This window comes from Triturus cristatus, chromosome 4_1, assembly GCF_964204655.1.
Source record: "Triturus cristatus chromosome 4_1, aTriCri1.1, whole genome shotgun sequence".
Taxonomy (NCBI): domain Eukaryota; kingdom Metazoa; phylum Chordata; class Amphibia; order Caudata; family Salamandridae; genus Triturus; species Triturus cristatus.
The window spans coordinates 1,144,594,908-1,144,611,024 of record NC_140585.1 but is presented as its reverse complement, the minus strand read 5'-3'; the positions used below and the strand labels follow the sequence as shown (position 1 = coordinate 1,144,611,024).

The following is a 16,117-nucleotide window of genomic DNA, read 5'->3' as shown; positions in this document are numbered from 1 at the left end:
AAGAGTTCAGTGGTCCCTTTCGATCTTCCCCAAGTCCTAGCACATAGGAATAGGGCTCAGGCTCCGGCCTGGATAGAATGCCTCCAGTCAGCTCGGATGACACCCATCGGGCTCCGTGTCGGAGTTGGGGATAAGAATGGAACAGTGGTGCTGGGGACATCGGCTGTGGGACCGGTACAAGGGAAGGTCCAAGTGACTCGACTGGCATTGGTCTGAATCCATTCATAGATCCAAGGGACCCGACTGGCGCCAGGGGCAAACCTGCAGAAAAACAGTAGGGGCCCCACCTGACCCCACGGAGCTCTAAGGCATACCAGCGGGGACGTGCCGCCCAAATATGAGGTGCAAGGCCTCATGAAACTTATGGAGTTGGGCAGGGGTTGCTCTGGCTCCAGGAAACTCGTGAAGCTGAGACGGCCAAGCGCAGGCTCAACCGGGGAGCCAGGCCTTAAATACCAACGTTCCCTCGTCTCATCGTATGACCTCGACAGACGGGGTGAAGTTGAAGACCTCTTCGACTTCTTTCTTTTCTTATTTTTGTGGGACTTACCCGAACGTCTGGACAACTTCAACTGCGACGATGATCAATGGCTATGCAACTGATCCCGGGACCTTCCTCCCGACCGGGATCGAGACTGTTATGGCACTGCACATCGAGCAGCAAAGAGGTTGAGGGACAGCTCCCTCAAGGCCTTGGGGTGCATGGAATGACAATTAACACAGGTCTTGGTGTTGCGGTGACGCTGGAGACACCAGAGGTAGACGAGGTGTGGGCCCGCCACCGACATTTGCCGGTGACAGGCACTTCAGGGCATAAAACCAGCGTTCCTCGTAAAAATCCCTGCCAAGGGTAGCTCTTCTCTGGATCTGTGCTGACTGCTGTAGAATGAAAAGAAATGACGTCGGTGCATTGGGGTGGCGTCTATATAGGCACCACGCATGTCACTTCCTGTGTGGACAACCCCACACAGAGCCTAATAACGACACCTACCAGCGCGCATGGTTACTGCTCACAAAAAAAATCTGAATCCAGTCTATATTTTTTTTGTATATTTGTGGGGTATTTATAGAGCGCGACGTTCGCTCCGGAGGGAGCATCTTGGCGCTAGGGAACCTAAGTGAGCCAGTGCAAGAGGATTAGATGGAAGCTTTGGAGTGATCGTCCGGGAGATTAAAGATCCAGGTCTTTAGCAGTTTTCGAAACGGTTTTTCCTGGGTTTGTTGTCTGAGGGATTTGGGTAGTTTGTTCCAGGCTTTGGTTGCAAGGAAGCTGAGGGTCTTCTCGCCCTTCGTTTTCAGATTGTATTTGGGGAGAAGAATGAGGTTGTCGTTGGTTGAGCGAAGGTGACGGCTGGGCAGGTAGTGGGGGAAGCGTTTGGTGAGGTATTTAGGGCCAGTTTTGTTGTAGGCACGGAAGGCTATAATCAGGATCTTGAAGAGAATCCTTTTGTGAAGGGGGAGCCAGTGAAGTGAGCGAAGTGCTGCAGAAATAGAGGATCTGCGGGGAAGGCCCAGGACAAGACGGGCGGCTGTGTGTAGTACGCTCTGCAGTTTTTGGATGGTTTTCTTTTTAGCTCCTGCGAGCAAGCCGTTGCAGTAGTCCAGTCGCGAGATAATGAGTGCTACTGTCACCGTCTTTCTGGCATCGATGGGAAGAAAGTCAAAAAACTTTCTCATGGATCTGATCATTCCAAAGCATTTGCCTGCGACGGTTCTGGCATGCTGATCGAAGGAGAGGTCGGAGTCAAAGGTAACGCCGAGGTTCCTGGCTGACGAAACTGTCTGGGGGGGGGCAACAGAATTGTCAGGCCACCAAAGTGATGGACAAAAGGAGATGTTAGTACCGATCGGAAGGATTTCCGTTTTGCTCGAATTGCATTTCAGGTGGTTATTGTCCATCCAACGAAATACTTCAGTCAGGCAGTGTTTTAGGTTGAGTTCAGCTTTGGTGGATAGTTTGTCTAATGGCACAATGAGCTGTGTGTCATCGGCATAGGAGGTAACAGGTATGCCGAAAGATTCTATTAGATTAAGGAGGGGAATGAGGTAAACGTTGAAAAGGAGAGGGCTCAGGATGGAGCCCTGCGGGACACCTGAGGAGACAGGTTTGTCTTTGGAGTGAAATGGGCCCAAAGAAACGGCTTGGGAACGGTCGGAGAGGAAAGAGGAGATCCAGGAAAGGGCAGAGTCAGAGATGCCGATGTCCCTGAGTCTGCTGATAAGGATAGTGTGGGAGACAGTGTCAAACGCCGCCGTTAGATCGAGAAGGATGAGGATGGAGTTTTTTCTCTGATCATGCAGGGTTTTTATAGTGTCAGACAGTTCAATGAGGGCGGTTTCTGTCGAGTGCTTGGGGCGGAATCCAGATTGTTGAGGATGGAGAAGGTTGTTTTCATCTAGATAGTGTTTCAGTTCATTGTGGACTAGATGTTCCGTGATTTTTCCCAAGGCCGGGAGTAACGAGATTGGGCGGAGGTTGGTGAGATCCGTCGGGGGTTTATTCGCCTTCTTCATAAGGGGTTTGACGATTCCTTTTTTCCAGCGGCTAGGAACGGTGCCTGAGCTAAGCGAGGAGTTGATTAGGTTGTTGATGGTCGGGTTAACCTCGTTGATTAGTTGGTGAAGTATCTTGGGAGGACAAGGATCGGACGGGGAGCCCGATTTACAGGCCAGGATGGCTTTTTTCGACTGCTCAAGCGTGACAAGGGAGAAGCGGCTTAGCGTACAGTTTTGGGAGACCAGTGGGGGGGGGATTGGGAGAGTGGCAGGGGGGGGAAAGTTGATTTGGATCGAGGCAATTTTTTCCTCGAAGAAGTCAGAAATTTGATCGCAGAGTTTCTGAGAGGGTGGGATTTCAGGCAACAGAGCCTTGGGTTGAGTAAATGATTTGACTATCGCAAACAGCGTCTTTTGTTTTTGGCCTGCGTTTTTTATGGCGTTGGTGTAGTAGTTTTTCTTTGCCAGTTTAATTTCCGAAAGGTATTTTTTCCTAGTTGCGATATAGGAGGAACGATAAGTAACCTCGTAGGCCTTCCGCCATTTTCTTTCTGCTTTTTTACAAAGCAGATGAGCATTAGCGAGTTCTGGTGTAAACCAGGGGGCGTTGGGTTTAGTTTTGCCCCGGGAGGTGCGGGGACGTGGGGGCGGGATTCTGGAATTTATTTCTTGGGTGATCCAGTTGTGAAAAAGATCGGCATCGGTATCAATATTACCTGAGAGGGTAGGTGCTTGAATTTGTATTAACGGATTGAGAGTAATGTTATCCTGGACCTTTTTCCAATTGATGTGATTGGCGGGCAGGGAAGCAGATTTGTTGCGGTTGGAAAGGTTTTCGTTAAGGATGTGGAATGGGATCAAGAGGTGATCAGACCAGATCAGGGGCAAGGGCGATAGTGTGGTCAAGAGAGAGAAGTTTGTGCAGACTCCATCGAGGGTATGACCTATGGAGTGGGTGGGTGAGGTAACAAGTTGTTTAAGATCGAATATATCGAGGGTGTGTACGAAATTGATGGTATGAATGTCTGTAGTTGATTCTAAATGGAGGTTAAAATCTCCAAGGAGGGTGAAGAAAGGGTATCTGAGTAAAAGTTGTCCTAGCGAGTCATGCAGTGAGTCGAGGAATTCAGAAGTGTTGCCGGGTGGGCGATAAATGAGTCCGCCTGAGAATGAAGTGTGGTCGTTAAGTTTAATGGAGAAACCTAATCTCCATTCTGATCTCTGATGCCTGGGGTTAATTAGAAGGTAAAGAATCTGCGGCTAGAAGTCTCTATCAGATATGCTGGACAACCTAAAACAAATAAAGCCAGCAAATAGAAAGCAAACAACTGTGAGTTGCAAAACACAAAGCCGATGGTAGAAAATGGGCGGAATACATTCCCAGGGCAGCTTTAGAATGTCCCCAAAAACTCTTTAGCAAACCAGACAGCTAGGCTGTCTAGTAGGCTTTGACCTAAAAAGGTGTAGTGCACTATATAAGTGCACAATGTCAAGCCACACTACCAAATTTGCAGTAGTACTCCTGTTCTGTCGCACTGCCTCAAGCATAAATGTAACCTATCACAGTAAATGTGTTTTATCTTGCGATGTGTGTTGCACCAATAAAAGTGTATGTACCTTGTAATTCCACCTCTTTGATTGCAAAACATCCTCATTTATGGTGATTTTGTCCAGATAGCTTTACATATAGTTATTTCTACTGAGTTTCCCAATGCATTCTCCCGCAGACGTAACACACATGACCAGGTACAGGTGTGTTGGGACACAAATATTCCATGCTTGGTTGACAGGCGCATACCCCTGCCCTGAGTGCCTGACTGAATGTGAAACGGGTATCCTGATTTTATTTGGCCCAAACATCACACTAATCTAACACGGAGGCCTGGCATGTCTTTTGTACGGTGAGGTCCAGAACCCATTCAATGACATGGAGGTGCTCACTTTGCATACCCGACGGGTAGGCACTGCACTACTGGCATTGTCCTGTGTGTATCACATAAAGCGGTAGAATATGTGTTAAGTGTTTTGGGAAAATAATCGTGTGACTGGATCTTTTTTCCTCTTTTTTCTCTATGTTGAGATCCTGTATATGCAGTGAGTGTGTGACTCGTGTGGTAGTAGAACTCTGTGTTGCACGAGTCTTAGTACTGGGTCAGTGAGCCCCATTTTGGATGCCCTTGGTTTAGCATGCTACAAGATAGAGGTTGAGAACAACTTCTCTAGACAGTGGAAGTGTATTGCCTGCATTCATTGGGATGAAAGGTGGAGACCTTTGGGATGAAAGGTGGAGACCAAGACAGTGAAATGAGGGAGGATGGAGACAGGGCTACCTTTAGAAATTCAGTGGTGGCTTTGTTAGCAAAGAGTTGCTGAGTAGCTCATCCTGAACAGTGTCATTTGGTGGATGGCAACAGTGAAGGGTGTGACTGCCATTTCTATTGTTCAAGGTGAGGACATTTCTATGCAGGGCCTACCCTTTTGTTTGTGATTTGGGAATGCTGAAGACAGCCTGATTCAGAGTCCATGTTGTGTTCATGATTTGGATACCCCTGCTTGGAGCCAGTCTCATAGCTACCTGCTGTGAGAACTATCATTTTGCACAAAGGCTGTGTCTGAGGAAGAGTCTGAAAATTGACATTAGAAAGAGAACCGACCCAAACCAGTCTGAAACCTAAAACAGTAGATCCACATCCCCTGCCTGGAAAATGTGATTCGAAGAGAGATCCAAACCACCCAACTTTGTTCCAGTTCCATGTTCTTCTTCACCAAGGAAGTGAGTGCTTCACATAATACTCAAGGACCCGCAGAGCAACCAGGGCTGGTGTCTCCCTAGCAGCCAATCTTCCAGAGGTGAGGAACATTACCTGAAGTCTACACTTGCTGCTGAAGGAGCTGAGGTTTTGCTAGAAGTGCAAAGAAACCTACCTTCCTTTCTGCTGAGAGAGGCAAGAAGCATTTCTGGCCAGGTAGATGGATAGACTGTCCAGCAGGAGACGCCCAGCTAGATCCCGGTTTGTAGCAGATCCATAAAATGTTGCTGCTCCAGAGAGCGAACCCAGGATCAACCTGTGCTATGAAGCCCCCCACCATCCTGGTTGCTCTGCATGGCTCCTGTGTGAGTCAAACCAAGACTGTTACTGAGCAGATACTACTGTGGCACCTGATTGCTTGTCAAGAGCTTGAAAGACTAGTGCTGCCACTGCCGACGTGAGGGAGAGTGAAGCTGCATCCTTGCTAAAGCAGAAAGCCCTGCTCAGCACAGAGACTGCAACTGCCGAAGGTCTACCACCACAGATGACTCGACCTGGAGGCCAGAAATAACCAATCGGAAACCCCGTCTGCAACACACTAGGAAGGTCACCTTTGCAGATGACGCGTGCTGCAGCGCAGAAGTTCTTCGTTAATCTGATCCTGCAAGCACTGTCCCAGGGTGGGGCTGCTGTCCCAGACTGCACAGGAGAGGAGCCGCTGCAGTGAGGGGAGGCGCATGGCCTGCATCAGCATCACTGCTACAGCTGCTTCGCAAACCAGCAGGGCTTAACCTGCAACTGGTACAAAAGACTAAAACATGCATATGAGTCTGCTGCGCATGCTGGAGACTTGCCAGAGGGCTAAAGGACATTGAACTAAGTAGCGTTCGACGTGGGAGACAATCTGACCCTATCGCACTTGTGCCTGATATGTGTCTAAGCCATAGTGAATTGAAGGCTGTAGACTACAATCAGGTAGAGAAGGCACAGGCAGTGGGTAGGTTTAGCACCTTACTGTTAAACACAACTTTATGTTCTTATCGAACTATGTTGCATTGAGATAAAAATGACCTTATTTTCATATAAAAGATAAGCACTGGGTTGGACATTACACTATTTTGTCGGTTGGTTGACTGTTGAGTTCTGAGGTCTTGTTCCCCACACTACCTCCCTCAGAAGCATTGGACTTGGAAGTCAGTGGTGGAAAAGGATGCACTTGGCCCAGTTTGCAGAGTCATGGTAGGGCGGACACTAGGACACCAGTGGCAAACAACCTCAACTATCAACATTTGGGCCAAGTAGCCTTTGCCTCCCTCGGAATGGGGTCTGATAATGGCTTTCTAAGAGTAGATTATATATTAAGAAATGATGCTACCTTTCCTTTGACATTTAATACCATGAATCTGGGTCCTTTTCTCTCCGGTTTACTTGCCTATCACTATCTTATCAAGTCTATGGATCAGGAGGCATTAGATCTTACTTTCACTTGACTTCCAACTGTTTTATTAATATCACTCCCTGTTGATTTTAGCCAATATTCTAACAGCATTACAAAAGCTACCAGGCTCACATCCAAAAAGTTTTCTATTAACTAAAAGCTGTCAAAATAATTATATAATCATAAAACATGATGAACTGCATTTTATTTTCCTATAAAATGTAAATAAAATGAGGTACAATTCTAAAACACATACTCCCATCGCTCTCGGTAGACATTACACTTGGCTGTCTGTAGTAGCTACTTGCCAGGCCCCCTTATTATTGAATAGCATTATCCGCCGTTTCAGACTGCCTGACCACTTTATAAGACTACATTATATGCCAACCCTCACAAAAGTACTTCTTGTTCTCAAGATACGGGATACTTCTCTGTGGGCTGAACATCAACTATGTCTATTTGTCATCATGCTGGTACTTGGAGCACTAAATAAAACTTGTAAATCAGACAGGCGTATACTACATAAATTTTGAATTTTGATTGCCTCTTAGCCTGTCGTTATCTACCCAGGAAATTCCTAGCTAGAACCGGGGACAAGTCTCATTTCAGTTTCAATCCACATATTACTATGCCTTCATCTCCATCAGCTGTCTGTGAAAATCACAAAGTGCTAAGAAAGAACTAGGGGTGCTCTCCTAGTGAACAGAATGTGCCTGCAATGGGAGATATGCTGCTGGAGAATACAGATTTAAAATCATGAATCCCCTTTTTAAATTCAGCCTGCTCCATTGGAAAGGCTTTAACAGTTGGTATTCCATGCACATGGTGTCACAGAGAGCCTCCCTTTTTGTCATGAACATAGAATGACAGCATTCTAGTTGCTCACTAGAATGCTGTGGTGAAGCTAGAGTTGAACACAACGAATTACCCGACAGCCAGCTGCTGTTGTAAGTGGATGTTTTACTCCGCATGTCAAACATTTTTCTGACATAGAAGTAGAAGATGTCTTTGTATTCACAGAAAATGTGTCCTCATTTTACCTTCTGGACCACTAATCATAATTTCCATTAGACAATCATGAGAGAACACAGTTTTCTCTCAACCATAATTTATTAAATCCCAGTAGAGGATGGGTGTTTTTCATATGATGAAGTCAACTTATAACTCACAACAATTCCTAAAATTGGTATGGCACCACAACAAATTATTTTATAAACTAACTAAAGTCTGCTATCACTATTTCTGTACCCTCCGGTCTGACCAACAAAGCCAAACATTTACTACACTGCATTTTAGTAGGACAAAAATGGCAGAGCCTTGTCACAGAAAAATAAAAAAAACAACAGGTATGCTTGTTGTAACCTTCAATCTAAATGATACCATGAAAAAAATACCATGTAAAACAATTTTGGGGATTATACCCTCTGTTTAAAGGGTTTGGTTTACAATAGCAATATTATCCAAAGGGGGTTCACTGGTAGTTATTGACAGGGATGTAATAAGGCTCTGAGCTTAGCCTGGGCCCTCATGCTCCATCTCAGTCAAAAACTACCAGGATTGCCCTCCCCTTTGATAATATTGCTTAAATATTCCCTACAGTGTGCATGACTGCAACTGTAGTGGAAATGTGCATGATGAAATGTATGTATTTCTCAATCAAAAAAACTCCACTCACTTTAACCTTTTTATGACAGATGTCCGAAAATCCCTCTGCAGCGACACGGAAAGTATTGGCGGAAGCAGCGAATCTCGATCCCTTGATTCACCCACATCAAGTCCAGGTACCTTGTGCACGATATGGGGCCTATGCATTCATTATACTTGTGGGTTTATGTCTGAGGAACTTATTATTGATTTGTTATTTTAGTTTTGTAGAGCTTACTTTAGGCACAAGGTAACCTGTTTGGCATGGGTTGAATGCAGATGGGTAGAAATATAAAATACAGCTTTAATTACTCCGTTCTGGTGCTAATTGTGAAATGCACTTTTCCAAGTAAATCACATTTGAACAGACTGCAGTGTGTGTGTAATATACATATATGTATATATACATATATCAAGGTAGTAAATGTTCTAGTTGGGTTTGACATTTCATGTAACCTCATGACCTAGATCGTATAGGGCACATCTAGTTGCAGTGCAGGACTGGTTCTATAGCTAAGCAAAACTTGCCATCATGGCATAAATATCTGCTTCAGCTGGTTAATCACGCAGTCACATCACCTGTAGAGCATTCCAATTTGTTGACTTGTACATAACGAATTGTGTGAATGAGCGATAAAGCAAATGTTGACCAACCACATACTGTTTCTGGGGTCAGGGTTGTCTTGTTGTAGCGACACAAAACAATAATATGCATATGGTGTATACCTGATGATTGTTCAAAGCGATACATATTAATGAACGCAAGCTTTATATAGAAATATTAATTGAATCTAAAAATCTTCTACTGCCTTATTTACAATACAGCAGATAATGCACCCAAGACCCTCATGCTGTTCTCATCTGGCTGCTGTCTTGGTGATATGTGGCTTTACTATGCGGTTTCTAATGGCATCTCATCTCGTGCACTTGTTGGCCCACATTAGCTCTTGCATGGTTTATGGTCTGGTTTTTTTCTCTGTCCCGTATAGTCTTTCGGACACCTGGTGGGGTCTCAGAACCTTATCGGTATTCACAGATAGTTGCTCCATATCTATTTAGACCACTGCAAGAAGTTGATCTTCCATTCCTTCATGGACTGCTTCCCAACCAAATTGGCTTTTGAAAACTAAGCATTCCAATGCTGTCAGCTGGTCACATCCATTGCTATATACTCGGGTTAAAGTATGATTTTGTTACACTACTTGGATTCTTTGTCGCTACTGGTTTCTTCATCCCCTTGCTTCTATGTTCTCCCTTTTTTGTAGCAGGTATTGTTACAGCCAGTCATGCTTGCTATTGTTTCCCGTTCCGCATGTTTGTCATGTCTAGCCCTCTCTCTGGTCTCTGCTTGGTTGTTCCACAGCCTTTCCGTTCTCTGATATTTGAGATGGATCTACTTATCCTACTGTCTTTCGACACCCATGAAGGTGTTATTGTGCGTTTCAGGCTTCCAAGTACTGGAGCCATCTATCAGAGACCTCCACTCTATCAAGCTAGGCATTTGAGTGCCAGCAGGGAGACATCCGGAAAGTGTCAATCTAAACTCGGCATTGCGTATAAGGAAACTAGAGATTGATGCTTGTGCCCTGCCTTTGGAAGCAAGACACTTATCTTAATCCCAGAAACAACTATAATCATCGGTACTGGATCAATCAGTGTCATGTTGGTTACTGTTCCTGGGTGTAGAAGCACAAGTTTAAAAAAAGTATCATTTCTTCCACGTGGTATACTTAAAGCGGTATTAGCCATATTTGAAGGTATGATATGCCAAGGTTCTTGGTCACTATGAATTTAGTTACAATCAAACAGTGGAGCATCATTTGAAGACAAGTGTAAGACATATACTTGAGAAAACGTGCATTATTAGATTTGTACACCACTGGTGAAGATCTTATGATCATATTAACGTTGTTCAGGGGGGGACAATCCTTCAAGGCACATCCTGTGTTATGGCATTATGTGTGATGTGGAGGAAATAGAAATACAAGCTCTGTGACCTATAAAGTAGGTGAACTACCGACTGCAGATGATGATAGAAAAGAAATTAACTACCTGAGAGAGAGAATTTTTGGGACCACCTTCATCTGTAAGAATAACATAATGATGATTTACTTGGTATATTAGAATAAGTAGATCCTCTTCCTTTTTAAATAATAGGTTTTTTTATTACCAAACTCAAGGGCACTTATTTTAATACATTTCTAATGGTGAAACCCCCAAGGCTAACTCATGACCTACAAAACGCATTGAGCTCAAGCGAGGTACACCTTGATCATCATTCTGGGCATTCCTTGAGAAATCGAACTATTGTTTGTAGCCCGTTATCTTCCAGTAAAGCCTGGAATGGCTGGCTCAAAACTTTACCAGCAACACAATTTAAAACCACAACCTACTAGAGATATATTCTGTGCATGTATCAAAAGCAGATCTGGAATGTGAGTCTTACCACAGTCTTTTCATTTTGGAAAATGGTTTGATGTGTAGTTTCTTGAAACACACAAACACAGGTTCTGTAATATTACCATGGCATATTCTTGGCAGTATTCAAAATGTTGACTGTCATCTTTGTTTAGGACTAATGGCCCGAAAGTTACCGAAGGCCCCGTCCACAGGCACAATGTCCTCGGACGACTTAGAAGAGAAAGAGTCCCCTCAACCGTATGAAAATGGTGAGCAGCATGTATGATTATTGCGTTTAATAAGCAAAAAAGACAGTATTTAGGAAAATTGAGGACAAAAAAAAATAGCAATTTCCTTCCATAAAATCTATTTATTTCCCCACGTCATGTGAATATTTAACATTGTTGGATCGTGCTAAGACAGCTTATCCACAGCAGGTGCCGAGTTCCTGCCTTATTCATCTCAGTTAATGTTATATATTTATATAGATGTTGGAAACACGTCAAGCAACAGAGGGAGCTAAACCACTGTAAAATGTACATTGAATTCACAAGATTATACGTATAGCTCATCCCATAATCTGAATTGTTTCTTTCATTTTAAAAATGATAAATAATTCCTGTCTCTACTTGCAGGGTCCAGTCAGTCACTCTCTAACACTTACATGGAAACACTGTACAACCTTCTGGACTGTGCACATTTCCACATTCATCAATACCATGACAATAACAACCTCTGCATTAAGGTGTTGGATGTCAGGGGCGTCGCATAGCTCAAAAGCTGTATGGATGATGTCCTCAACTGAAGGCTGTCACCTTTCTGAATCTCAACCACTCTCTAACTAAAATCTGTGTGCTTCCCCTCGATTCTTCCCTCAGAATTAAACTAGCTCCCTCTTTTATCCCATATTGACACACCCGAACCTCTGATCCATTGTTTCAAAATCTTAGATATTACCCTGGGCTCTTCACTTATTGTCCAAGTCCATATTGACATAACCTATACATGATATCTCTGTCATTTTCAGCTGTTATCAAAATCAAACCTCTCATTCCATTTCTCCTTCCTGACTTGTGTTCTACAGCCCAAGCCTTAGTCACCCCCAGACTGGACTACACTAACGCTGGCCAAATTACTTTTCCGACAGTTCTCTCTATTCATTGCAAGCCGTATTTCACTGCACTACTTGCCTTACATGGTTGTATGATGGAACCATGCATACAATCACCACCCATGCCTTCACAATGAAAAGTTTTACAACGCATATGCCTTTACCACGCATGCCTTTACCACGAAAATTTGATTGTAAAGGCATGGTTGGTAAAGGCAAATGCGTGGTAAAAATTTAATCGGTAAGTATTATATATATATATATATATATATATATATATATATATTATACTTACCGATTACATTTTTACCACGCATATGCCTTTAAATATATTATATGTTCCTTTCTTTGCCAGAACAAAAGCCAGCACTCGCGGGGCAAATTACGAAAATACTTTATTCTGACATGAAGGAAGGACCATTGCTCACTCTTCCTTGAGCGCCATCATCGAGTGTCAATTTTGCCGACGTTTATGTTGACACGGGCCACCACCATGTTGCCGGCACACGCTCGCGAGTGCTCCATATTTATGGTGGCAGCGGAGCGATTTTATTTTTATATATATATACACACATATATATATATATACACACATTATATATATATATATATATATATATATATATATATATATACATACATATATAAAAATATATTTATATACACAGATGCATATGTGTATATGTATGTTTGTGTATATCATCTTCCCACCCTAAAAGTACCCTTACCACCCAAAAATTCCTACACAACGTAAACCCTAAAAACCCCTTACCACCCAAAAATACCCACTATAAACCCTAAAATGCCCTTGCCACTCAAAAACCATACCCAACCTAAACCCCCAAAATGCCCTCAACACCCAAAAACCCAAACCCACCCTAAAAATGCCCTTACCACCCAGAAACCCACACCAACCCCAAACCCTAAAAATCCATACCCACCCTAAAAATGTGCCTACCACCCAAAAACCCATACCAACCCTAAAAACTCCCTTACCAGCCACAAACCCATACCCACCCTAAACCCTAAAAATACCCTTACCGCCCAAAAACATATACCCACCCTAAACCCTAAAAATGCCCTTACGACACAAAACCCTATACCCCCAAAATCCTAAAAAACCCATAACACACAAAAAACGATACCCACCCTACATCCTAAAAACCCCTTACCGCACAAAAACCCATACCCACCCTAAAAATGCCCTTGCCACCCAAAAGCCCATTCCCACCCTAAAAATGCCCTTACCGCCCAAAAACTCATACCCACCCTAAAAACACAGTAGCCACCCAAAAATTCCTACCTACCCTACACCCTATAAATGCCCTTGCCAAACAAAAACCCATACCCGCCCTAAACCCTAAAATACCATCCAAAATCCTATACCCAGACTAAACCCCTAAAAACACAATGGGAATATTTACAAGAACTGACGGATCGACATCGATGTGTCAGATGTTGTGCCGCTGCCGCACATACCCTAACAACGCCATGGATGCTCTGTATTTAAAACACAGTACTCCATGGCGCAAGGATTTACGGATGCGTCAGAAATTCTGATGCATCTTTTGGAGCTAAAGTGACGCATTGCTGGATGCAACTCCAGCAATGCGTCAGAACACAGAGGAGGGTCCCATTTTTAAAAAGTGAGACATCTCTGCTGAGGAATTTCTTGCTGCTACCCCTAGAATTTAGAATTCTCGGTTTCCTTGGGAATCTGTCTTGATCCCAATTTACTTTCTGACAACTACAAAAACTACACTTAGATACGGCAACACAGCACTTTTAAGATGAGCTCTCTGCTAGTCGATCCTGGTAACCTGTTGTCCAACATTCCAACTAAACGCTTCACTAGTTGTACCAGTTGTTCCAGTATGTGCTTTGCTAACAACCGTCATTGTTTTTACTTTTCTGTTTAATTATTCAGTGTAAAATGTCCAATCACTCCAGGTTTAGCAGCACTTTATGTAAAGCTTTAAAAATACCTTGTTGTAGAGCTTTTGTGGTCACTTGTTGGATCTGTCTGCTTATACTGTGCTCAATTCCAAATAAACAAAAATCAGGAAGCAAGGTTACGGTCATAGCTGTCTGCTTAACTAGTTATGCCTCAAAGCGATGGTACAAGTACGCCAACAAGAACAGCAAAGCGGTGCAGAATGCGTTGTGGAAAAAGGAGAAGAGTTTGGGGGCATTTAAAGGGCTTGTGCTCCCTCATTAATTTGATCAAATCCCCTCCAAAGTCGCAGACTCAGAAAATGTTAACCTGAAATAAACATGTGGTATAACTGTTTACTTTTGAGTTTTCTTAATACTGCCATCAAATGGGTTTATAAGGTTTCTACAATGTTATTTTTCTTTGAATGTACATCAACTCTGTTTTTGGTATTTTTGGTTCAGATGACGTGGCCATAGAAAATGGATTAATTGTGGGACCCTTTCGGAACATCACCCTTTCCAATGCAGCAATGACCCACAAGCTGCGTAGGCTGAGGGGGCCCACAAAATGCCGGGATTGTGAAACATTTATGGTGTCTGGCTTGGAATGTGAAGAGGTAAGAATAGAAGCCATACCCTTCAATTGGTAAATGGTAGTGACAAACCTCTTGTTCTGGGTATAGCCCTTTTTTATTTGGGACTTCTTCACGACTTCTGGGTTGTATTGGGTGTCAGGTGTGATTTCTGATTATCTGTGAGTTTTTTGTGTTGTTTTTTTCTTTGGATTGTTTTGTGGTTTACACGTGGCTTCTGACTATTGTATCTTTTAGGTTATGTGGCTCTTTCGGGTATTTTTCTTCTTTTTTGGATCTTATAGTCATGTGTGGCTTCTGATTATTTGCATCCCATCGAGTCATGCTTGTCTTCTAACTGTTTTGTGATTTCTGGTGATTGGGCTACTTTGTCATACGATGGTCATTGGTTTGTTTTTAGTTATGCTGGACTTTTGATAATTGGGTGTCTTTAGATTCAGTGCGACTTCTGATCATGGACTTTTAGCGCGTTTCCTGCTTCGGAATGTGTCTCTTGTATTGCAGCATGTCATCTGAGACAGATCATTTCTCCTTCCTCAATGTACATCTCCTGGCTCTGGTTACTGGTTAAACCTTTCTCACATGAAAGGCTTTCCACATGCGCGAGACTACCTAGCAATATGTCTTTTGTTGTTTTGTTGCATGGGCTGAGACCACACTTATGAAAGGATGTAGTCTTCCTAAAAAATCCCTAATGCAAGAACCTAGCGAAATGAGCAGAGCATTGTACAAGAAACATCACAACAGTAGTAGAATAACAGACTGTGGAATTCCACAAAAACTGTCCAAAATCACGAACGGGAGGAGCCCTAATGGCTTCTTCCATAGGAATTATAGGCTGTTGCTTACATGAAATTTGAGATCTTTTGGACAGTCCAGGATAAGGACTTACAATGGATGCTTAAGATTGGCCCTCTTCTTGTAAAAATGGGAATCTCATGCAGTTGATAGGTTGAAATAGAGGTAAATAGGCTCTTGTAACACATATCGAAGGGGAGAGAGGTACAACTCCTTTTCCATCCTCCCTACATGTAATCACTTTCATTCACAAAAAGAGGAAAAGGAGGAAATGTGAATGTTCTGAATGGCCAGAATTAACACATAGGAAAAACATTTTTTTTTTTTTTTTAAATGCCCTTACCCACTTAAAGCGGCATGCTTCATCATACGGCTGCTACAACATCCCTGCACAGACCAACGCCTGGGATAGAGAAAAGAGATTGGGGAGAAAATACAAACGCATACTATGGGATCCATGCAGCGGAACAAAAAGACAAGAATAAAACTATCTCAGCGAATGGCCAAAACTATCTTTATTCATGGGCTACCTAGATAGGATTAAAAAGTTACATAAACGGGGATGACCCAGAAGGTATTTAGTGCCCGTTCATCCCTCCTTACTGCTCATATTGTCGACATGTTTCGCCCGTTAGATGTCACCCTCAAGGGGTTGTTCAGCCTTCATCAGGACTGGTGGTCCTGTTGACTAAATTACCCCCTTTTTTTAGAGAACTAAATTTAGTTATGAAGATATTTACATACAAGTTACAATGACCTAGCTTGTCACTTTCTAACTAACAACTTACTTTTCCTTATGTAAATGGTCTGGGACTGTGTGACCAGACCGACAAATCATTTTTTTAAAATGTCCTATTCCCCGATCATGCACCATTTTGGAGTTTGAAAGAATTTCAAAATATCTACTCAAAAGCTCGGGCCAATCCCATTGTGTCCTCGATTTACACTCATG

General features: G+C 43.2%; 1 protein-coding gene across 5 annotated transcripts in view; it reads left to right on the top strand.

The window, feature by feature from the left end:
- The window catches only part of GMIP (GEM interacting protein), a 266,944-nt gene that overhangs the window by 197,990 nt on the left and 52,837 nt on the right, over positions 1–16,117 (top strand). For 3 of the 5 annotated variants that reach the window (XM_085654265.1, XM_085654263.1, XM_085654266.1), the window contains 3 exons: positions 8,379–8,465; positions 10,902–10,997; positions 14,237–14,391. In XM_085654265.1, the coding sequence (XP_085510391.1) occupies positions 8,379–8,465; positions 10,902–10,997; positions 14,237–14,391 (338 nt within the window). The remainder of the gene's footprint in view (positions 1–8,378; positions 8,466–10,901; positions 10,998–14,236; positions 14,392–16,117) is intronic. The other 2 variants (XM_085654264.1, XM_085654268.1) reach the window with 1 other exon arrangement.